This window comes from Octopus bimaculoides, chromosome 22 (assembly GCF_001194135.2).
Source record: "Octopus bimaculoides isolate UCB-OBI-ISO-001 chromosome 22, ASM119413v2, whole genome shotgun sequence".
Lineage (NCBI taxonomy): Eukaryota > Metazoa > Mollusca > Cephalopoda > Octopoda > Octopodidae > Octopus > Octopus bimaculoides.
The window spans coordinates 15,341,504-15,366,552 of NC_069002.1; the positions used below are offsets into that span (position 1 = coordinate 15,341,504).

Genomic DNA, 25,049 nt, shown 5'->3' on the forward strand with positions numbered 1-25,049 from the left:
ATATATATATATATATATACACACACACACACACACACACACACATTTATATAAACATATGTTTTAGTGACAGGCTGACTAAGCTCCTTGTGTTACTTAAAGTTTTGTAGTTGTGAAATAAACACATAATCTGTTGCTTGGAAGTTTGGTTCCAAAGTGGAGAAAAATCGAGATGACTTCTTTCTTACTGGGAGAACTTAATACCAACTGGTTAGTTTGGGTCATGTTGTTGTAATGATAATGCAGTGATAACAAGTCTAACAGTGCATCTGGATATTAATTACCACTTAGATAATTGAATACTTAGTCCCACTTAATCTGGAGACTCCGTGGTCACAGCAATATCTTACCCAACATAAATGAAGTATAATCAACAAGGCTCCCACCTTAGTCACCCAAGGCTTGCTATTGTTGACTCTGCCCCCTCAGAAAGGCTGCAAGGCTGCACATACTTTAACACTCAGCAGGATCCATTTATAGAAAGTCTTACATTTCATATTATTGCCATGAAAGATATCCACCACTATGTGCTTTTAATGTATTTCAAACCAGTGATCTCCAATAATCTTGATACATCTCCCTAGACTATGTTTGTTATCCATATAGAGATCAAGAGTAAAGAGTAAAGACCCCCTTTATTTATGAATGACTGTGGAATTGCACCAAGAAAGTTGCCCTCCAAGCCACAAGTTCAGACAAGGTTGGTTGCTTATGGAAGACCAGCATTCGCCCATGCATACCAGCCTCCCCTCTCCATGCCATTGATGCTATCCAAGGGAAAGGCAAAGGCTGATACAGCTTGGCACCTGTGACATCACAGCTCATTTCCATAGCTGAGTGAACTGGAGCAACGTGAAATAAAATGTTTTGCCCAAGAACACAACACACATCCAGGTCTAGGAATTGAACTCACTACCTCATGATTGTGAGTCTGATGCTGTAATCACTGAGCCATGCACCTTCACTGAATAGAGATCAGTTCCCTCAATTCCTGCATATTAATGATCCAGCTGATATATCTTCCACATCCATGCCAAATGCCACACACTGATGACTAGGCGGTATTCATCTATTGTCATTAAAATATCACTGCACCTTCCTGACTGTAACTAACCATCAGATGCTAAGCTCTCCCTCTGTAACATAGAAACCAATCCTTACCACTCCTCAAGCAGCATATCACTAATGAATCAAATACCACACCTCAATGACAAAGTGATATTAATATCCACATGGAATGTGAGACCTGTCATTGATGCTGTAGCTGCCACTGCTGTTTCACACATTGCTGCCTCTACCATTGCTGCCTCTACCATTACTGCCACCACTGCGGCTACTGCTGTTATTGGTGGATTTGCCATTGGGGTTGTTGCTCCTGGCTTTAACAACACTACCACTCTGGTTACCAGCGCCAATCACCACCTAAGCTTCATACACTATCCCTTTGTCTTTGCATCATCATCTCCTTACTGGGTAGTCATTGTATACTCTACATGAAGATCTTGCTTCTGCCTGTAGCTTAGGTGTGCTCACTAATATTTTCTTAATACTGGGTACACAACTGAAACGGGCCCTTAAGTTGTGTCTATTAAACATACATGTCTGTGAGAAGTGTCTGCCCACTAATCTACTTGATGTTAAGCAAGAAAGGCGGGGCAAACCAAATGACTTTATGGTGGCACTTCCTTTTGTGGGTGCTAGGGCCCAACATATGGAAGATGTGGTTCGTAAACTCACTGGACGTCAGAGCCTCATTGTAATAGGGGGCTGTCGCATTGAAAATCTCTTGATTGGAGGACAGGTACAAAATCCCCTTGCTGATACCCTTCACTCGGTTCTTGAACACAATAAGATTGTGGGAGGCAGTTGTGTTGATGTAGGACAGCATTTCGTTTGGTTTGCTGTAGGGTTTGCTGTGTGAACAGGTGCCCTAGTCCAGCACAACAACTAAAAATTTGACAGTAGTAAGATTGGTGTCAGTTATAATCTTGAGTCCATTGGAACTAAAGGTACATCAAACCAGCCTCCAGCTGTAGAAAATCTGACTCTTGCTACATGTTGAAGTGAATGTTAAAATGATGCTGATGATGTTGATGCTGCTGCTTCTGATGATGATGATATATGTAAAGTAGATTTCTCACAAGCAATATTCTGTCTTTGAAGACATCAACATGTTTAGCACAAATCGTATTGTAAATGTTAAATAATAATTTAAAAGTTGATAAATGCAAAGTCAATAGCAAAAATGTATACTTACAGAATAGGGAAGAGACTTGTGCTTATAGAAAATAAACTCCCCTTCTAGGTGGTTGTTATAGATTCTAGAATAAATCAAAATCAAAGAAAACAAAATTATCATCCCTCTACAAATAACAACACATCCATCCATCAGTATGTATGTATGTATGTATGTATGTAAGCATGTATGTGTATGTATGTTTGCATGTACAGACATTTTGCAGAGGGGAAACGTTATCGGCATAAACCTAAAAAAAGGTTTAAGGATGGCATAAGGACTGCTATGAAGTCAATTGGAATGGCTCCAAAAGATATAGAAGTCCTCGCTTCAGATCGAGTTGGATGGCAAACAAGGGTGTGGAGTGGAGTGAAAGCATTTGAAGACTGAGAAGGTGAATGACAAGGACCTTTTTGTGTGCACAGTCTGTGACAGACCTTGTGTGTCCTTGGCTGGCCTCAAATCTCACCTGCGAACCCATGGAAAACAAACCTCTTCCAGCTATTCTGATTATATGTCTGTGCACACGTTTGAATGTGGTGTGTGCCAGAGGGTTTGCAAATCCAATGGGGGTCTTAAAAGACATGTTAGGATCCACAATGAGCAGAACTTACTTGCAGGTATTGGTAGTGCAAATCAGAGGTGCAATCTGTGTGGGTGTTTTTTCAAAACACTGTCTGGTTTAAAAAGCCACATCAGACGCCATGAAAGGGCTAAGGTGTAGGTGCAGGAGGTGGTCAAACTCTGTTTAAGGAGTAGACAACCACCATGTATGTATGTATGTATGCTTGTACATATGTACATATCTACATACGTATGTATGTACAAGATGGATGATCTGTTGAGTGATAATGTTGCAACAGGTATGTACATGATAATAATGTTGATTACAACTGGTTAATACAGAAACCAAGGTTTATTACATAGTAACAATCAGACAGCTGCTTAGAGTTAAATAGCGGGGTGGGGGTGGGGGGTGTTGGTCATAAAAAAATTCTGCAAATTCAAGGATCCATTTACCTTCCATCAAATGTTGAAATTTGGGCTTGATTCAGGGACATACAAATACTAGATTTCTCATTGTCAATAGTTGTTATCTGCAAAGAAATGGTAAAGACTTTCTCAAAATATCCTAATACTCTTACTAGCATCAAAACAAATAAAATTTTTAAAAATTCATTACAATGTAGGAAGTAGAACTATTGATGGTTTTAGAATAATCGAGGTTTTCATCTGGCAATTACAGAACAACCAGTACTTCCCAAATAATTCAGTTGGACATGAAACAAACCCATTCACTTTTATATAAGAAATAAAAGACATAAATGTATTATTTCAAAACAGTTTTAATTTCAAACTTACATTTGTGAAAGCTGACATGTATGGCTGTTGTGTGTGTTCAGCCTTAGCACTGACAGTTACTTTGGTGATTGTATTGCCATCAATATAACCATCAGCTATGCCATACACTGGGATCATTTGGTCTTGCTGCCAGTTTTCTTTAGTCAATGAAATATTACACAATGTTTCTACTGATGTCATATGGGCGCCAAAAGCTATTTGTGAAAGAAATTTTTGGTTTGTACACTTAACGCCCATCTCTTCAGAACTGACCTTGAAGGTCACAGGGCAGTTGCGAGGTTTTTGAGCCTTCATACATACTAAATGTGGTGGCACATTGCATTTAAAACGAAGATCTTTTGCTTTTTCTCCTTCCACAACAACGATTGGTTCCTCATTGGTAATCTGCAATTAAAGGAAATATTATTAACCCATTGGTATTGAAACTGGCCATATCTAGCCCAAATATTTTACCTATTTTTCTTTCAAACTGGCCAGATCTGGCCTTTCATACCTATGCTACAATGTTGTTTTAAAAGTAAACAATCACACCATCAAGATTTTGAAGCTAAGAGATAATGCATGATTAATTCAAAACAATGTGAATAAATAAGCATTACATTGGATAGAGTAATCTGAACATGAAAGGGTTAAATATGAGAATATCTACATTTAATTCAGTTTTTCGTTTTGTGTGTGGTGGTGGTGGTGTTTTGTTGTTTTTAGTTTTTGAAATAACTCAGGTGATTTATAAAAACTTCTACTTAATTCCAATCACTGAAGTGATGCAGGAAATGTGACTGCTGCTGATATTAACTTTTTAAAAGGAATGATGTCATCAGTATATAATGGTAATTCACTCAGATACAGAAGTAATTCATCATCATGACCCTCATCTAGCATCTGCTTTCCATGCTGGCATGGGTTATACTGCTCGACTGAAACTGGTAACATGGAGAGCTGCACCAAATTTCAAACTGATTTGGCATAGTAAACCATATTGGGTTATAGAAACACAGTTGACTACACAGTTTTCAGGCCATAATTCAAGAGAGATATAAACATTTTTATTATATTCCATCACCATGTCCACATGGGCATTCGATTCAATAACAGAAATTGAGAGGAAACATTAGTTAATTGTACGACATGGCCACATTTGCGGTGAAGAAGTTTAATATCCATGAACTGGGTCTATGAGGTGGGAATTCTACAGGTAAATCAGCCAGGGGCCTGAAGAACCGAAAAGACGTCCAGAACTATTTGCCAAGCCCATTCTTAACAGAAATGAAGAAAAAAAAAAGAAAAATACACAGTATATACTGAGATGACTGTTTTTTTTTTTTTTCTTAACCTTTATTATATTTCAAAAGAGATTTATGTAGAACTAGTGCTCACAGTTATAAGAGAGTGAATTCAATTCCAGGGCCAGGCTATGTGTTGCGTTCTTGAGCAAGACACTTTATTTCATGTTTCTCCAGTTCACTCAGCTGTAGAAATGAGTTGCAACATCATTGGTGCGAGGGTCTAACGCTCTTTGCCTTTCCCTTAGATATCATCGGTGTCAAGGAGAGAGGAGGCTGGTCTTCCATAAACAACCTTGCCTAGACTTGTACCTCAGAGGGCAACTTTCTAGGTGCAATCCCATGGTCAGTCATGACTGAAGGGGGTCTTTACCCTTTACCCTTACCTAGAACTAATTCTACAGAATAATATAAATTCTAAACTATAATATTATATAATACCAGTATGTCATAAATTATTGGTGGGGAAGATACAGAAGTTTAAAAGTAGCTTATGATTACCTGAACTTGTGGTTGAAATGCACGACTGTTGGTTTGGAGGCTGGTTGTGCTTGCACAGTTTGATGCATAGCAAGCAGTCAGGGTACAACGGAACTGGAAGCAGATTTATGAACAATCAAAGAAAGAAAATAGCTATTCAAAATAATAGAAATAAGAATAAATAAAAGGTTTTTAAAATATACAGAAACATACATGAACACACACACACACACACACACACAGAGTTGATAAAGGAAACAGAAGATAGATTTAGTACAAATCTTTATTTAGCACAATGATCTCGTTTTGACCCATCCTGCATTTAGCACTAAAATTTCCACAATATCCACACTTTCCATGTAAACCTACAGGTGTTCAAGGTGAACATCAAATGCATTATTGTCATCACTTCAGGATGAGATACAAACATCCTGATCATTGACCCCCTCTTCTTTGCAGCAAAATTTATATGTTTGACCTTTACCTTTTCAATTTTCATTCTCCTAAAATACAGTGTATAGAAATAGTGAAAAACATAAGAGACAATATATTAAGAAATTCTGAATGTTTAAGAAATTGTCATACATAATTTGAAAAGATATTTTCTTCAGTAACTTCTTTTGTAGCCAGTTGTGGAATTTGTACAAACGCTGATTTTGATAAAGGTACATCTTTCCAGTATGCGCTAAAGTTGTAGAGAATTCCAGGGACTTCAACAACATTCGGTTTGCAGTGTAGTATCATCTTTTTTTCAGATATGTATTCCAGTTCTATTAAAGGGGATGGAATGTTCTTTACAGGAATGAGATCTAAAAAGAAGAATAGAAAAGAGAATAAAATAGTAATTTATAACCACAAAATAACATTACTAATAATATTGACAATAACATCATCATCATTGTTTAACGTCCGCTTTCCATGCTGGCATGGGTTGGACAGTTTGACTGAGGACTGGCAAGCGAGGAGGATGCATCAGGCTCCAATCTGATCTGGCAAGGTTTCTACAGCTGGATGCCCTTCTTAACGACAACCACTCCGAGAGTGTAGTGGGTGCTTTTTACATGCAACTGGCTTGGGTGCCAGTCAGGCAGCACTGGAATCAACCATGCTCAAATGATGCTTTTTACATGCCACCAGCATTGGAGCCAGTCAGATGACACTGGCTTTGACCACACTCAAATGGTGCTTTTTATGTGCCACCAGCATGGGAACCACAATTCTTTCTAATTCAGACACAATGCACGAAGTTTTGAGTAAGGTAAATTGTTAACTGTAGAAATTCTAGAACTTGACTGGCATTTTATTGATCCCAGAGTTGAAAGGCAAAGTTGGACTTGGTAAGGTTTGATCTCAGAGCATAAAGAACTGAATACAATATTACAACAACTTCACCCACTACACTTTCTGAATGGTTGGCATTAGGAAGGGCATCCAGCTGTAGAAACTCTGCCAGATCAGATTGGAGCCTGGTGCAGCCATCTGGTTCACCAGTCCTCAGTCAAATCATCCAACCCATGCTAGCATGGAAAGCGGACGTTAAACAATGATGATGAGGATGATGATGAGAGTAAAACTATACAGATGAAGAATGAAAAGTAAATATTTTGGGAGAAAAATATTTAAACTTCCTTTCAACAACAAGACACTATATTATTGACAGCAAATAGAATACCTGGTTGTATTAATCCAACACTCTATACTTTGATTTCAAATCTCTCTGAAGTCAACACACTATAACATAGGTTCAAGTGAGGCCCACATTAGTGTACTGTTGTTACATTCTCTGACATTCAGGACCACATCCAGAGAAGAGCCACTCAGCTGAGTGGCACTCCAGTCTCTGACCCATAAGTGCACTGCTGTCCCATCTTTTTTACTACTACTGTAATGGTTTTTCTGCTCTTCAGAGCTGGTTGGTTCCATACCTTGACCACTCAGGCACTGTTGTCCCTTTTGCCTCTCCATATCTTAGCACATTTGTTGCATCTAACCACTTTCTTCACACTATCCACCAAGTCTAATCCTTCACCCGCAAAATGTCACTCCTCTAGAATCACTGCTCATGTCTTTTCAGCAGGAGTTGACCCACAACAGTTTAACAGGAACATTAACAACACCAACCTCATCAATCGTGGAAGGCCTGCAAGGATCACAGGTTCTGGCCCTTCTTTCACACTCGGCAAGTAAAATGAAAAAGGGGAAATATATGGATCTGTGGGTAAAGGACTGGAAACTAACCCAACTAAGTTCAGTACAGTGTAACATGAAAAACTTATTAAGACGAAAGATCTCAGTCTGAAAGAAATCTGACAGAGGTGTTAGGAGACTATTGAATGTCTGTATATACCTTAAGTAAAGTAGGTAGGGGATTAATGAGTAGAGGGAAGCAACATGAGAAGGCAGTCATTAACTCATTACCTACCAGTGATCTCATATGAGATTACTTAAAAATTACAAATTTCGTAATTATCTGTCGATATTTACACATATCTAACCTTTTTGCTATATCTACTAGGTATATTTCTCTGATATTCAAATGAGGTTTGCTAATTTTTCACCCAATATCTCGCTTATTTCTATTTAAAATGTTATTTTGAAATATTTTGATCATTCCAGCGTGTTTCTAAGGCTGTTTTATGCTAGAAATCAAAGTTTCATAAAAAAATTCCAGTTAATAGATTTATGGGAGGTAATGGGTTAATATCTCCACAACCTTCCCAACTCACAATTTGTTAAGTCCAGTTCTTTGATTTCCATTGTCAATACAATATCATGTTAATCTGTTGTTGATGCTATTGTTTTTAGTCTCATCAATCCTGATTGAGAAGTCAAACCAAAACATCCAAACTGTAATCAAACCACATTTTCATTTCCTAGCAGTGCACACCCAGTGCATCCCTTCCCAGTTTACATTGTTAGATTGTGATTTGAAAAGTATTAGGCTGCTATTTCTAGCAGGTTGTGTTATCATGCAAAATCTCAATTGTTGGCTCTTATATTGTTGACTTGTACAAAATAAGTGTTGATTTCAACGTTGGTTTCCATTAGTGTGATAACATTCTAACTGGCATAGTCACTGAGTGCAGAATAACATGATAAAGATTTGCGGGGGTTATTTTATGACCTGTCATAGGTGCTAAATTGTATACATCATCTACAAGTATATGTAAACACTTGTAGACAGGTACACAGTAACTTGTCATAGTTATTAGAACATCAGATAAATTATTTTCATGTATTGATTTTGGTTCTCTGTATTTTTTTTAGTTCAAACCTCACTGAAATCTCTTTTAGTTGTCATACTTTCAGGAATAATAAATAATATTAGTCTGGTACAGAGATTGATTCTTCTAGCTCTTTATCTTGAACATATATTTTAAAGGGCCACACTAATTTGGTCCAAGAATTGTGTCAAAGGTACCTGTGTCCATGAAATACTCAGCCACAGGCACATTCTTTTCAGGAGAAGAAATTCAGTTGATCAGAAAACTGAATGTTCATTGCTGAAACCAACAATTACTCCATCATCATTTAAACTTATATTAGCTTAGCCCACTCAGCTATAAGTACTGAGGATAATAGAAAACATATCTCTGGTGTAGCCAACCACAGACTGGATGGTTTGTATCCAGTTGGGAAAGTTCATTTGATTTCTTACTTTGTCACAAAACAGTAAATCATCAGTGTAGTTAGAATGTAGGAGAAAATAGTTTTTAATGCCTGTGCCAACTCTCTCATGTCTAAAACTCAAATGCCACTGAAGTTAACTTTGTCATTCTTTCAAAGTTGGTAGAAGTAGCTGTTGGGAGCAGAGGATTAACAGAATTGGTAGGGTGTCAGATCAAATTCCTGGTAGTACTTGATCCAGCTCTTTGAAGTCTGAGTTTTTAAGTGATTGACTTAACCAAGTTTAACATCCCCACTTGGCCCTTGCTTGTCTTTATTGGGGTATACAATCTATTGTAAGTATTCAGTATTGTGAGCTGGTTCTTTTCTTTTGCTCATCAGTCTTGAAGGCTCCAAAGAAGTAAAAGTTCACAGCTTCTGTTCTCTTCTAAACAAAACAATAAAAGCAATTTTTGAAAGAGAAGCTGTCAGTTGAACTGACCACAAGTGTTGAGCTCGCAATCATGAGGTAGTGAGTTCGATTGCCGGATTGGGCTGTGTGTTGTGTTCTCGAGCAAAACACTTTATTTCATGTTGCTCCAGTTCACTCATCTGTAGAAATGAGTTGTGGCATCATTGGTGCCAAGCTGTATTGGCCTTTGCCTCAAATAACATCAGTGGTGTTGAAAAGGGAAACCGGTATGCTTGGGTGACTGCTGGTCTTCCATAAGTCACCTTGCCTGGACTTGTGCTTTGGAGGGGAAGTTTCTAGGTGCAATTCCATGGTTATTCATGACCAAAGGGGGTCTTTATCCTACCCAGGTACATATGTCACCAGTTCCATGAATAATTTAAGAGGAAGTCAACCTGTATTTAACCTAATGTTACTAACAGCTGGATAACTTTTGGGATACGTCTCAAATAAAGAAGCTGTTATCCCCAAGTATTTAAAGTCAAACAATATCTTCTAACATTTCTGATAACTTGCACATTTGAGCATTTGATAGATATTAAAGATAAATAGCATTAATTTGTAATCGAAATTCTGCAGAGTCTGTGTTTGCCTTACCTTTTGTTTCTGAAGCTGTTAAGTTAAAACGAAAGCATGGTTTTGTTTCAAAATCAACAACTATGATTCTAATTCGTCTGGCAAGAATATTCCCAAAATTGATTTCTGCTGAACCATTTTTTGCTTCAAGTTTTACCTAGAAAACACACAGACGCCATCAAAATCACATTCAACTTATTAAAATACAAAACATGAAGAAACAAATCAAAATATTACTGGAACACATTAACAAATCATTGAAAGCAATTAGAGTGGCACTGAAACTCTGTTAAAATCTCATTAATATCACTAAATAAAAACTTGAAATATCATGGCAACAGTTAAGCGATCAGTGGACCAAATGAAATATCCTTTGTAGAAAATTAGTTATGTGCAGCTTGAGAAGAAAAAGTTTAACAACTTTCTCAAGAAACATAAGGTGTTCAGGTGGTACTCCTACAAAACTAACATTTATAAGTACATAGGTGACATTTCAATAACCAAAGTATTCTTTTTTGAAAATTTAAAAAAAAATGTAAAAAATGTTTCTATTTATTAGTGACTATTTTTTATCAATAGAATTATTAAAAATAGCACAATTTGACAGGTAAACCTTCCTCAACTTCTACAACAATCTTATGTTATCACTACTTACATTGTAACTATTTTTTTGCCACTGGCTTTTATTAGAATTCTGTTTTTGTCAAATGGTTATATTTCTTTTTATTTCAGTTAGAAATAAACCATACAAACTGTCCTACATTTATAATTTTATTGCTTTCACACCTTCACAACAAATAAGTTTTCTACTGACATTGCAAATGATCCTCACTGTTTGTTTGCTTCTTCTTTTTGTTGTTTTCTTTTGAATACAAATGTGCTATTTATTCAATTATTTACTTTAAGAATGTTGTTCAAATCCTACCAAGAATACAATGACATACAAACTACCTTGTTCTTTTTACATTTTGCCTCAACATTCCACTGAAATCAGGATTGTCTTTATTCTATTTTATATTATTTTATTTCCCGTGCAGGTGGCACGTAAAAAACACCTTTTTGAGCGTGGTCATTGCCAGTACCGTGTAACTGGCCCTCGTACCGGTGGCACGTAAAAGCACCCACTACACTCTCGGAGTGGTTGGCATTAGGAAGGGCATCCAGCTGTAGAAACTCTGTCAGATCAGATTGGAGCCTGGTGCAGCCTTCTGGTTCGCCAGTCCTCAGTCAAATCGTCCAACCCATGCTAGCATGGAAAGCGGACGTTAAACGATGATGATGATGAATATGTCAACCTACAGAAATATTCTGGGACAATATAAGGAGTTATGACCCACCCTGTGTAACAATGTTACAGATTAAGGAATAAAGTAACAGAGAGAGAGAGAGAGGAATCATTCCCAGAACAAGTACTTTATTTATTGTCCCTGCATTAGCAACAAGTAAGATTGACCTTGGTAGGATTTGAACTGATAGATAACCCAAGCAGGCTTGCATAACTGTGACAGTTTCAATGAATCAGTGAGACTGCCAAAAGCCTCTCCCCACCTACACACCTACAACCTGGTATTAATGAAATACCGATCAATATTTCTGTGAATACGTACACAGTGGGACACATGCACAGGATGGACAACAGCAGACTTTCCAGACAACCTCCTTTACTCCAAACTAAGCAAAGGGAAAAGAAACCACGGAAGACCTAGACTGAGATTCAAACATACTGCAAAACGGAATATGAAACAGGAAGGAATTGATCATAATAAATGGCAAACTCAAGTAAGAAACTGACCAGAATGGAAAGAGCTTATCAAGTCATGCCAAAGCCATGAACAGTTATTGTCGCAATGACCGACTACTTAGTCATGGTGACTGATTCACAATTATCTTTTCTAGTATCTTAGTCTTATTACACTCTCAGAATGAATGACTATAACGTTATTTCATGGTTGCAAGATTTTTATATAGCCCTCCTGCTATGTATTTATTGTGATTCAATCCCACTTTTTAAACATTCTCTGTTCTCTGTTTCTTAACAGGAAAGCTCTCTGTGGAATTCCAAATGAATGCAACAGTCTTGTATAGCTTGGTATTATGTCATTGTTGTAGGCATAGATACATATATGGGCAAATACAATCAATTAACCCTTTCCCTCAAGTTTATGCCTTTTATATTAAGTGTGTGTGTGTGTACAATAACATAGCTAGAATATGTGCTGCCCAGGGCAACTCTTGAGTTTTTTTTCCCAATCTGAGACAATGCAGCCCATACAGACTAACACAGCAGACCAAGAAGTGCCACCCCGACAAAGTTGTTACCTGAGGCGGACAGCATCCCATTGCCACCCACTTCTACTAACTATGCTACTGTGTATGTATGTATGTATGCATTATGTATGTATGCCTGTATGTATGTGTGTGTATGTATGCCTGTATGCATGTATGCATGCCTGTATGTATGTATGCGTGTATGTATGTATGTATACCTGTATGTATGTATGTATGCCTGTATGTATGCCTGTATGTATGTATGTATGTATTACGGGGTGCAGACGGTATTTGAGGACACGTGTATTTTAGTCATTATTTTATTTGACTAATTTTTATTGAACTTCTATTTCAGAAAATAACAATGGCAGGCCCTATGCTTACCAATGAAATGAAAAGGTAAGCTGTGATTGTGGCTTTGAAGGCTAAGCATGGTGACTTAGAAATTGCTCATTTTCCGAAAGTTGCAAGATCTTTTGTCCACAAGATTCGTTGCGAGTTAGAGAAACAAGATGGAAGCGTATTACCTGTATAAAAATGTGAGAAAGATTCCAAATGCTCTGATTCTATCAGGACACCTGAATTTATTTAGGAAGTTAAGCAAAACATTGAAGACAATCCAGGAAAATCAATGAGATCAATTGCTAAAAAAATTTGTGTGTCAGAAAAACAATCAGAAATTTTGTGGATGAAAACATCAGATACAAATCTTACGTGATGAGGAGGGGTCAATTCATGCCAGAAAAAAACTAAAGAAAACTGTTTAATCAGACCCAAAAGACTTTTGAACAAACTTAAAAATCCATCAGAAGATGGTGTGATTTAGTTTTTCTCAGATGAGAAAAACTTTGACTAGGGCCAGAAAACTAACAGAAAAATGGCAGATGGCTATATGGAGACCCTTCTGAGATTCCAAGAGTAATGCACACAAAATTTTTTGCAAGTGTCTTGGTTTTGGGTGTCATTAGCAATGAAGGATATGTGATGCCTCCTCACTTTTTTTCACAAGGCCTTATGGTGAAAGCTGCTGTGTATATCGAGGTTCTGGATAAAGTCGTTAAGCCTTAGATCAACAGTGTATGCAATGGAAGGCCTTACGCCTTTCAACAAGATTCTGCACTATCACACAAGTTTCAAATGACACAAGAATGGATGGCTGACAATTTGCATGATTACATCACCCCCAACATTTGTTCTCCTAATTCTCCAGATCTCAGTCTACTGGATTACTATGTATGGAGCATCGTTGAGAAAAATGTCAACGGACATCCCCGCTTAGCATCAAAGATTCTTTGAAAGCCGACATAGTTCAAGTCATGTCCAATATGAACAAGGACCACTTGTAAATGATTTCGACCCAGTGTAGGGGCAGTTATTGATGCTTATGTTGGTTTTATTGAATGAAATTATTAAATTGATGATCTAGCTTTATGTTTATATCATTTTCATATAAATACAGTTTCTTTTCTATTATTATCTAAGTGTTATTTTAAAACCATAAATCTGTCCTCAAATACCATTTGCAGCCTGTATGTATGTATGTGTGTGTGTGTATATATATATATATATATATATATATATATATATATATATATATATATATATATATATATATATATATATATACATACATATACACATACATGTTATGTGTGCGAAGGTGCATGGCTTAGTGATTAGGGCATTCAGTTCACAATCATAAGGTCATGAGTTCAATTCCCATTGATGTGTTGTGTCCTTGAGCAAGACACTTTATTTCATGTTACTCCAGTCTACTCATCTGGCAAAAATGAGTTGTACCTGTATTTCAAAGGGCCATCCTTATCACATTCTTTGTCCCAATTAATTTCCCTGTAAACTACGTTAAGAGTGTGCATGTCTAGACTGCTTAGTCATTTGCACATTGATTTAACGAGCAGGCTGTTTTTTGATTAGCTCATTTGAAACACTTGTCATCAAAACCACTGGAGTGCCGTCTATTGTGTGTATATCTATATATGTGAGTATGAAGCATGTACAAGTGTGTCTGTCTATATATGAATCTTATATATATATATATATAAGTGCATATATATGCACATATGTTTGTGTGAATGTATATTTGTATGTATGAATATACATATGCATGACTATGTATTTATTCATGAATAAACTTATGTATTTATTCATGTTTATTCCTACGTATTTATTCATGCAATTGGTGGTATCTATATTTCTGTATCATGGGTGAACGATTACAAATTTGTAGCATGAATTGCTAAATTTGTAAATGGCATTGCACTTGACAGCAGTAATTTGACTTTTGCCTAAACCAATACATCATCACACTACACACACACTATTACCCCACACTATACTATGTTCTAACATCAATATTACACCATACTATACCTTACTGGAGGTGCAATGGCCTAGTGGTTAGGGCAGCGGACTCGCAGTCATAGGATCTCGGTTTCGATTCCCAGATCGGGGATTGCGAGGGTTTATTGAGCGACAACACCTAAAGCTCCATGAGGCTCCGGCAGGGGATGGTGGCGAACCCTGCTGTACTCTTCCACCACAACTTTCTCTCACTCTTACTTCCTGTTTCTGTTGTGCCTGTAATTCAAAAGGTCAGCCTTGTCACACTGTGTCACGCTGAATATCCCCGAGAACTACGTAAAGGGTACATGTGTCTGTGGAGTGCTCAGCCACTTGCACGTTAATTTCACGAGCAGGCTGTTCCGTTGATCGGATCAACTGGAACCCTCGACGTCGTAAGCGACGGAGTGCCAACAACAACAATACCTTACTATATTCTACTGTACTATATTATACCACATTCTACTATAGCACAATACATATTGAATGCATATGTATATATAAATATGTATTTATGTATGTATGTATGCATATTTACCCATGTCTCTTGGTCTTTGTATCTGTACCACAAATATATTTTCATGCAAAAACTTTACTAAAATGAGATTTGCAAACTTAATATGGAATTATAAAACATCTTGATGAAACTTGAAGTTTGGGTGATAGTGGTGAGTAATGTTAACATTGATCATGGTTACTTCCTGGTTCAATAGCTGCAATACAATCTGTTGTTGCCCACCAGAAACTCTGAAACTTACTCAACACCAGTTGTTCTTTATTAACAGGTCTACTGGTGATTCATTAGCCTAATATTAACCCTGATCTGATAAGATCAATGAAGTCCTACATTTAACAGATCATTTTCTTAGCGAGATCGTTGCCAGTGCCGCCGAACTGGCTCCTGTGCAGGTAGCACGTAAAATACACCATTTTGAGCGTGGCTGTTGCCAGTACCGCTTGACTGGCCTTCGTGCTGGTGGCTCATAAAAGCACCCACTACACTCTCGGAGTGGTTGGCGTTAGGAAGGGCATCCAGCTGTAGAAACTCTGCCAAATCAGATTGGAGCCTGGTGTAGCCATCTGGTTTCACCAGTCCTCAGTCAAATCGTCCAACCCATACTAGCATGGAAAGCGGACGTTAAATGACGATGATGATGATGATCAAACCAGGAATATATGATGAGTAGTTTCTTTGTTTTAAGACATTAAAATGTAACTTGACAGTGGTTTGGTTGCAATTTCTTGTAGGTCAAACAATAGCTCACTTGTAGTTCTGTTTATCAAACAACACAAACACTCAACCATCAAAATTAACACCAGCAACAAGGAACACCTCTACATGGTTGCTTGAGCTGTTAGAAAAAGCAGACAAATCTTCCTCATATTGTAACTTAGAGTCCTTGAGCATTTGTATATCTTTTAAAACCTTGAGCATTTGTATATCTTTTAAAACTATGCCTCTTCAAGATACAAGCTGGGATAAGGTGTTTCTGGAAGATCATCAGTTGTCCATACACGTAGGTCTGTCTTCTTTATACAAACAACATTGTTCAGGAAAATGGCAAGGACTAACACAGCTTGACATTGTTGCGAGTAATGCCCATCAGAACACAAAGAGCTGGAATAGTTACTGGAAGGCATTAACAACCGCCATCATGTCTAACATTCTAATAATTTCTCTAAGCACTACATTTGTATTTTATTGACCCCAAAAGAACAGAAAGAAAAGTTAACCATTGTGGAATTTGAACTCAGAGCACTGAAAGCTAAAACAAGTACTGCCAAGCCATTCTACAAAACACGCTAACAACTTGGCCGTTTGTCTGCTTTCTTAGAGATATCAATTAATCATGGCTGACTTGAATACATTTCATCATAGCTTTGCCTCATTCAGCACTCACCTCTGGCAAACAGCACCTTGTGCGTGTGTGTGTGTGTAAATATGAAAGTATGTAGGCAAAGTAGAGAGAGGTGTATGGGGTATAAAGGCGTGAGTAGTGTTGTTTTCTTTTCATCTTGTTATTTTCTTCTGTCATTCTTCTCTGGAATTTAAAGATTATGCTTCAGCAGGCGCAAAACCACTCACCTGAAATAATCGTCTGCATAAGTTGAATATCTGAAGGCGTGTGTTAGTGAATACATTAACTACTACTACTACTACACTTCAAATGATAATAATAATGATGATGGACTCTGCTGTTGAAGACGATGTGTAAGGGTTCAGCTCTTTTGATGAATGACGTGCACAAATGATTTGTTTTACAGTGATCAAAAGTATACGCTGTACATGAACACACTCCTTCCATCAAATCAATATTGTCTAAACAGGTACACCCTGTATCACATATCAGGTGTCAAAATGACTGCAGAGTAACGTGAAAGGAAGTGCTTTGTTTAAGAACACTATGCACCAATCAGTCTGGTAAGTGAAACCATGATCTTGCAAATCATGAGTGCCACACCCTAACCACTAAGCCATGTTGTTGTTGTTGGCACTCCGTCGCTTACGACGTCGAGGGTTCCAGTTGATCCAATCAACGGAAGAGCCTGCTCGTGAAATTAACGTGCAAGTGGCTGAGCACTCCACAGACATGTGTACCCTTAACGTAGTTCTCGGGGATATTCAGTGTGACAAGGCTGACCCTTTGAATTACAGGCACAACAGAAACAGGAAGTAAGAGTGAGAGAAAGTTGTGGTGAAAGAGTACAGCAGGGTTCGCCACCATCCCCTGCCAGAGCCTCGTGGAGCTTTAGGTGTTTTCGCTCAATAAACACACACAACGCCCGGTCTGGGAATCGAAACCGTGATCCTATGACCGCGAGTCCGCTGCCCTAACCACTGGGCCATTGCGCCTCCACAACCACTAAGCCATAATAATAATAGTAATCCTTTCTACTATACAAGGTCTGAAATTTTGTGGGCGGGGACTAGTCAATTACATTAACCCCAGTTTCACTGGTACTTAATTTATCGACCCTGAAAGTCGACTTTGGTAGAATTTGAACTCAGAACATAAAGATGGATGAAATGCTGCAAAGCATTTTGCTTGGCATGTTAGTGATTCTGCCAGCTCACTGCCTTACATAATAATCTTTTCTACTATAGGCATAGGGCCTGAAATTTTGGGAGATAGGGCTAGTCAATTACATTAATCCAGTGTTTCACTGGTACTTAATTTATTGACCCTGGAAGGATGAAAGGCAAAGTCAACCTCGGCAGAATTTGAACGCCAAACATAAAGACGGATGAAACGCCACTAAGCATTTTGCCAAGTATGCTAGTGATTCTGCCAGCTCATCACCTTACATAATAATAATAATAATAATAATAATAATAATAATAATAGTAAAAATAATAATAATCCTTTCTACTATAGGCACAAGGCCTAAAATTTTGAAGGAGGAGATAGTTAATTACATTGACCTCAGTATTTGACTGGTACTTAATTTATCAATTCTGAAAGGTTGAAAGGCAAAGTTGACCTCAGCGGAATTTGAATACAGGATGTAAAGACATATGAAATATTGCAAAATGGTTCGCCCAGTGTGCTAATAATTCTGCAACCTTGCTGCCTTAATAATAATAATAATAATAAAAATAAAAATAATAATAATAATAATAATAATAATAATTCCGTTTATATATTTGTTTTGCAAGATTTTTGATGTGAAATCGTGTGTTGAAACAGATGTTGTTGTACTTGAGGATGGTCATATTGCCAGTTTAGCCAATAAAAACACATGCACTGTAGGGTTAATGTAATGTAATGTAATATAAAGCTGAAGCAAATTAACACCAAATATACAGTGCGTGTGTTTTTATTGGCTAAACTGGCAATATGACCATCCCCAAGTACAACAACAACAACAATAATAATAATAATAGTAATAATACTTTCTACGATAGGCACAAAGCCAGAAGCTTTGTAAGGAAGGGACTCATCAATTATGTCAGCCCCAGTGCTCAACTAGTATTTATTTCATCAAACCTGAAAGGACAAAAGGTAAAGTCAACTTCAGAAGAATTTGAACTCAGAACATTCAGACGAATAAAGAGCCACTAACCATTCTGTTGGGTGTGTTAAGGAATCTACCATCTTGTCATAATAATATCGTGATTACAAGGCCTGAAATTTTAGGGACAACGGGGTAATCAATAATAATGATGATGATGATGATGATTTCTTTTATTGGCCCTAGGGGCATAGATGAGGGGAGACTTCATAAGGACAGCTAACAATCTGTGTAGGGATTTATATAAAAGATGAGGAGAAAGAAATAGGAAAGACAATGAAATAAGATAAAAATATATGTAGTATACCAACTATGTGGACATATATATGATGTAGTCCTTCTGATATAGAAGAAACTCCAACTAGGTTCAGTTAAGGAACCCTGCAGATCCAATATTATCTTGACCATCAAAGTATGAGCACCCTCCCAACTGTTGCTCTCCAATCTATAGGCACATGCTTTAAGTAGGGCTTTTCATTCTAACCCTTTTTGTCACAGTCACCCATCTTTTCACAGATTCACTGAGAAATAACACTTCCCTCTCCACAGCCACTTTCCAGATAAGGAAATTGAAGACCACAAATTCAGTCATGTTAGATGTTGATAGAGTTATAAAAGTACTTGAGAAAGAACAAACCTACAAATATCCAGGAATGAATGAAGGCCCTGGCATTCACCATGCAAGCATGAAAGAAAAGATCAGGAATTTGATCTTTTACAGTAGAATTTGGGCAGTCCTGATATCAGAGATAAATGCACATAACAAGGTATTAGCTATAAATTCCTTAGCAGTTCCTGTTGTTCTTTATAGCTTCAATATATTGAACTAGAATATCAGTGACATAAAGAAAATTTGAAGCTGCTGACTTGCCATAAGATGGATCACCGAAAGACAGACACAGATCGTCTTTACCTTCCCAGAGCTCAAAGAAGTCAAGACTTGATCCAGTTTGAAATCGCTTACAAAAACACCACAATTGGACGAGCCAAATATCTTGAAACAGTTAACAACTGGATGCCAAAACATGTTGAAAGTCATGAGAGGTGTAAAAAGCTTCCTTCTGTCACGAAGGAGAGGAACAAATTTTCTATTGAGTTCTTGCTTGATACCCAGGCTGAAACAACCTGAGGGAGTGCAGCAACTATTTTTCCAAAGAAGGTGAAATCAATGGCATGGAAAAAAGCACATGAACGATTGGCAGAGAAGTGGGAGCAGAAATCTCTGCATGGCAAACAAGCTGATGTTGACCAGAAGCACACTCATCAGTTGCTACAGAGCTCAGAGCTAAAGGCAAAGAGTGGAGGCTTCATCTTAGTTGCTGAAGATCAAAGCTTATTGACCTGGAACTACCAAACCAGCATGAAGAAAACTGGTGTAGACCCAAAGTGCTGATTTTACTCAAATGTGATTGAAACAGTGGACCATCTAATCTCTGGGCCATATCCCCAACATATTCTAGGCCATATCTCCAACAATTCACCTTCTTTGTCCTTGTCACCTCTGGAGACATAGGTGTATTGTTCATCATCCTTAAACAAACCTTATTTGGGGATCTTTTGCAATGGGATGGGCTACTTGACCTGAATAAAATTCTAATGGCCCCACCTGCAAGGTCATGTGCTGTATATCTTGATATGAAATCAACATGTTGCACACATGGTTGTGATGCATGTGCCTGATGTACCCTTATCAGATGGGTAGTAAGTACCTGTCTGGTACTTTATTTTATCGATCCAGAAAGGATTAAAGGCCTTAACATGAATCTCTGGGCAAGCTATAATGTTTTGTCCTGGGACTCACCTCGAGGGTGCACAGTTACTTATAGCCAAAGCAGTTGTAAGCCAATAAAGTGTGATTATGTCACTATTGTACTTTTGTCTTTCATTTGTTAATATATTTTATTAGTTGATACACACATCTCTTGCCTTCTCGCATCGTCAGTCTTACAAAGTATAATATTTGACCTGCTGTCATCCTCCTTATCATCACCAACACCACCAACACCACCACAACAATAACAACAACAACAACAACAGAAACAGCAACAACAACAACAACAACAACAGCATCAGCAGCTGCTTTTTATATTTGTAGGAAAACTTGTATTTCACCTAGTATAAACTTACCAAAAACTGCTACTGATGTTTTTGCTGATGGTGATAACGATCCAGACACATTAAGATCATCAGTGAAATAATGTCTGACTACTAGACCTGAACATTCAGAGTGTTTCATTAGAATTTCTTTGTTAGGGTTGGCTATTCATATCATTACAGGGATTGCTGTAACATTACAAGAATGTCAACTTACTAAAAATCTTCCTGCACACACACACACCAAATGCAAGACATGCTTCATAAAGGACACCTCTAAATGATCGGCTGATCTGCTAGAAATAGTAGCCTCTAAATTTCTTAAAAACTGCACCTTATATTCTTGAGATATGAAAGCACCCACTGAACAAAGTAATCCAAGATAGCACTTAAAATGTGGGATAGATATGGCTAGAATTTGTTCTATCATTGAGTTGCTTAATCAAGGTGGAGGTGCAATGGCCCAGTGGTTAGGGCAGCGGACTCGTGGTCATAGGATCGCGGTTTCGATTCCCAGACTGGGCGTTGTGAGTGTTTATTGAGCGAAAACACCTAGAGCTCCACGAGGCTCTGTCAGGGGATGGTGGCGAACCCTGCTGTACTCTTTCACCACAACTTTCTCTCACTCTTTCTTCCTTTTTCTGTTGTGCCTGTAATTCAAAGGGTCAGCCTTGTCACATTGTGTCATGCTGAATATCTCCGAGAACTACGTTAAGGCTACACGTGTCTGTGGAGTGCTCAGCCACTTGCACGTTAACTTCACAAGCAGGCTGTTCCATTGATCAGATCAACTGGAACCCTCGATGTCGTAAGCGACGGAGTGCCAACAACAAGGCTTAATCAAGGTCAGTGTGGAACAAAATAACAGTTACAACATTATACATAGTTGAGGTTGTTTAACACATTTTTCTCAACAGGAACTGTATGTCCCCACACCTCACACCTACACAGGGCCCTTCTCATATCTGAAGGGAGCTTGTTTGTATTGTATTGGAGAGATAAATGAAAGACATTTACAACTGTTTTATATGGTTTTCCTGAGACGCTGAGAGAAGTTTTTAAAGAAGCCATGACCAAAAATGGTTGAAAAGCGTTGGTTTATATCTTCACACTCAAAGAATTTGTTTTCTTTGTGTAAAAAGATTTCGATTGTCTTCGATTTCCATAGTTATGGCTGTTTAAAGCGGAACACATGAACACAGGAATGTCATGTTAGGCAGAACAATACGCTCTTTTTACTCTCTTTTACTTGTTTCAGTCATTTGACTGTGGCCATGCTGGAGCACCGCCTTTAGTCGAGCAAATCAACCCCAGAACCTATTCTTTGTAAGCCTAGTACTTATTCTATCAGTCTCTTTTGCCGAACCGCTAAGTTACGGGGACGTAAACACATCAGCATCGGTTGTCAAGCGAAGTTGGGGGGAGAAACACAGACACACAAACACACACATACATATATATACATATACATATATACAACAGGCTTCTTTCATTTTCCGTCTACCAAATCCACTCACAAGGCTTTGGTCGGCCCGAGACTATAGTAGAAGACACTTGCCCAAGGTGCCACGCAGTGGGACTGAACCCGGAACCATGTGGTTCGTAAGCAAGCTACTTACCACACAGCCATTCCTATGCCTATTTTGTAATTTATTTTTATTCTTTTACTCTTTTACTTGTTTCAGACACCTGACTAAGGCCATGCTGGAGCACCACCTTAAAGGGTTTTAGTGAAAGAAATCAACCCAGGACTTATTCATTGTAAGCTTAGTACTTATTCTGTTAGTCTCTTTTGCCGAACAGCTAAGTTACAGGAAAGTAATGACACCTACATTCATTATCAACCGAAGGTGGGTGGGCAAAAACAGGCACAAAGACACACACACACATGTATGTATACACACACACACATATATATATATATATATCATCATCATCATCATTGTTTAACGTCCACTTTCCATGCTAGCATGGGTTGGATGATTTGACTGAGGACTGGTAAAACCAGATGGCTACACCAGGCTCCAATCTGATTTGGCAGAGTTTCTACAGCTGGATGCCCTTCCTAATGCCAACCACTCCGAGAGCGTAGTGGGTGCTTTCACGTGCCACCAGCACGTGAAGCAAAGTCAACCTCAATGGAATTTGAACTCAGAAAGTGAAGATGGAAAAAATGCTGCTAAGCATTTTTCCCTGTGTGCTAATGATTCTGCCAGTCTGCCACCTTAATAATAATAATGATGATGATGATGATGATGATGATTTTATGCATGTGTGTGTCTGTTTGTGCATCGTTGTCTGTATGCTTCCACTTGCTTGAAGCTGGTTTCATTTCAAGTATGCTCCATTATGTTCGTTATCATTGTGGAGTGGTTCGACAATAGATTTTTATAAAACACAAGCAAGACAACAATAAGTCCTTGAAGCCAGTGGTCTTCGAGGACTTTGATCTATCATGATTATAACCCAGTGATTAAAATCAAGAAAGAAAAAAATGAATAAATAAAATACATTTTTCTAAATTTGCAGCTCCAACAAATCCCCTAAAATTTTATTTTAAAAATAAAATAAAAGGAAACAATCAAAAATTTTCTTAATAAGAAGAGGAGAATGTGGAGTAAACTGAAACTTACTGTGTCTTTCCATTTTCGGAACTGTCCTGGTTTTGAATCTGCTGTTTCAACTTCAACCATAAACTGCTTTGCATAACTCTGTCCTTGGTTTGGTGCAAACAGACTAAGTTTTGAAATCAAAACAGGATATTCATAGTAGATTTCAAGCCATTCTGCAGCTGTACTGTCTGCAGAACACCATCCTTCAAAAGATGCTTTTTTAAAAAAAGAAAGAAAACGAAATCATGGAACTGACAATTTTTTTGCAAATAATTTAGTTTTTACTGCAAAAATAAATGTCAAATAAGCAATATCATAAATTTCTAAGCTTATTGGCTTTAATTACTCTCTTTTACTTGTTTCAGTCTTTTGACTGTGGCCATGCTGGAGCTCCGCCTTTAGTCGAACAAATCGAACCCAGGACTTATTCTTTGTAAGCCGGGTACTTATTCTATCGGTCTCTTTTGCCGAACCGCTAGGTTACAGGGACCTAAACACACCAGTATCTGTTGTCAATTGATGTTGGGGAGACAAACACAGACACACAAACACATACACACACATATATATACATATACATATATACGACGGGCTTCTTTCAGTTTCTGTCTATCAAATCCACTCACAAGGCTTTGGTCGGCCCAAGGCTATAGTAGAAGACACTTGCCAAAGGTACCACGCAGTGGGAATGAACCCGGAACCATGTGGTTGGTAAGCAAGCTACTTACCACACAGCCACTCCTGCGCCTACGTGTACATAGTTTATACATGCATGTATTTACATACATATATGTATGTAAATTTACATCTACATGTTTGTACTCTCTCTCTCTCTTTCATTCTGACTGTCTCTCCCTATCTTTCTCTCTATCTCTTCTTCTTCTCTTACCTTTTTCTACTGTGGTAGCCAAATACCTCCTCTGTAATAAGATGCCTATTTCTATCTCTTAATCATACTCCAACATCTCACCTGGCACAAAGCCATTTATTATGGCTCCCCACCTTCTCTCAGTTGAGAGGTCTTTGTCTCACAAGTTACTTTAGTGGCCCTGCTAGTACTGGTGCCTTGTAAAAAGCACCAATGCTGGTGCCACATAAAAAGTACACAGTACGCTCTGTAAAATGGTTGGCATTAGGAAGGGCATCCAGTTGTATATATATATATGTGTGTGTGTTTGTCTCCACACTATTGATTGACAACTGATGTTGGTGTGTTTATGTCCCCGTGACTTAGCAGTTCAGCAAAAAAGACTGATAGGACTCATAGGATAAATACTAAGCTTACAAAGAATAAATCCTGGGGTCAATTTGTTTGACTAAAGGTGGTACTCCAGCATGGCTGCAGTTAAATGAGTGAAACAAAAAAGAAAAATGAAAAATAAAAAATATATACACACACTATATATATACATATATTCTTCTATTCTTTTATTCTTTTACTTGTTTCAGTCATTTAATTGCGGCCATGCTGGAGCACTGCCTTAAAGGGTATTTTAATCAAAGAAATCGACTCCATGACTTGTTCTTTGAAAGTAGTACTTATTCCATCAGTTCTTTTGCTGAACTGCTAAATTGCAAGGACGTAACACCCCAACACCAGTTGTCAAGTGGTGATGGAGGGGGGGGGGTGACAAACACATAGGTATATACATGCATACATATATACATACATACATATATATATA

At 37.9% G+C, this 25,049-nt stretch overlaps 1 protein-coding gene across 1 annotated transcript in view; it reads right to left on the reverse strand.

Moving 5' to 3' along the window:
* LOC106880038 (uncharacterized) overlaps positions 1–25,049 on the reverse strand; it is a 456,507-nt gene that overhangs the window by 406,625 nt on the left and 24,833 nt on the right. The window contains exons 3-9 of the mRNA XM_014929839.2: positions 23,386–23,579; positions 10,037–10,172; positions 5,947–6,170; positions 5,383–5,475; positions 3,599–3,982; positions 3,257–3,333; positions 2,258–2,321 (exon numbers count right to left, since the gene is read on the reverse strand). Of these exons, the coding sequence (XP_014785325.2) occupies positions 2,258–2,321; positions 3,257–3,333; positions 3,599–3,982; positions 5,383–5,475; positions 5,947–6,170; positions 10,037–10,172; positions 23,386–23,579 (1,172 nt within the window). The remainder of the gene's footprint in view (positions 1–2,257; positions 2,322–3,256; positions 3,334–3,598; positions 3,983–5,382; positions 5,476–5,946; positions 6,171–10,036; positions 10,173–23,385; positions 23,580–25,049) is intronic.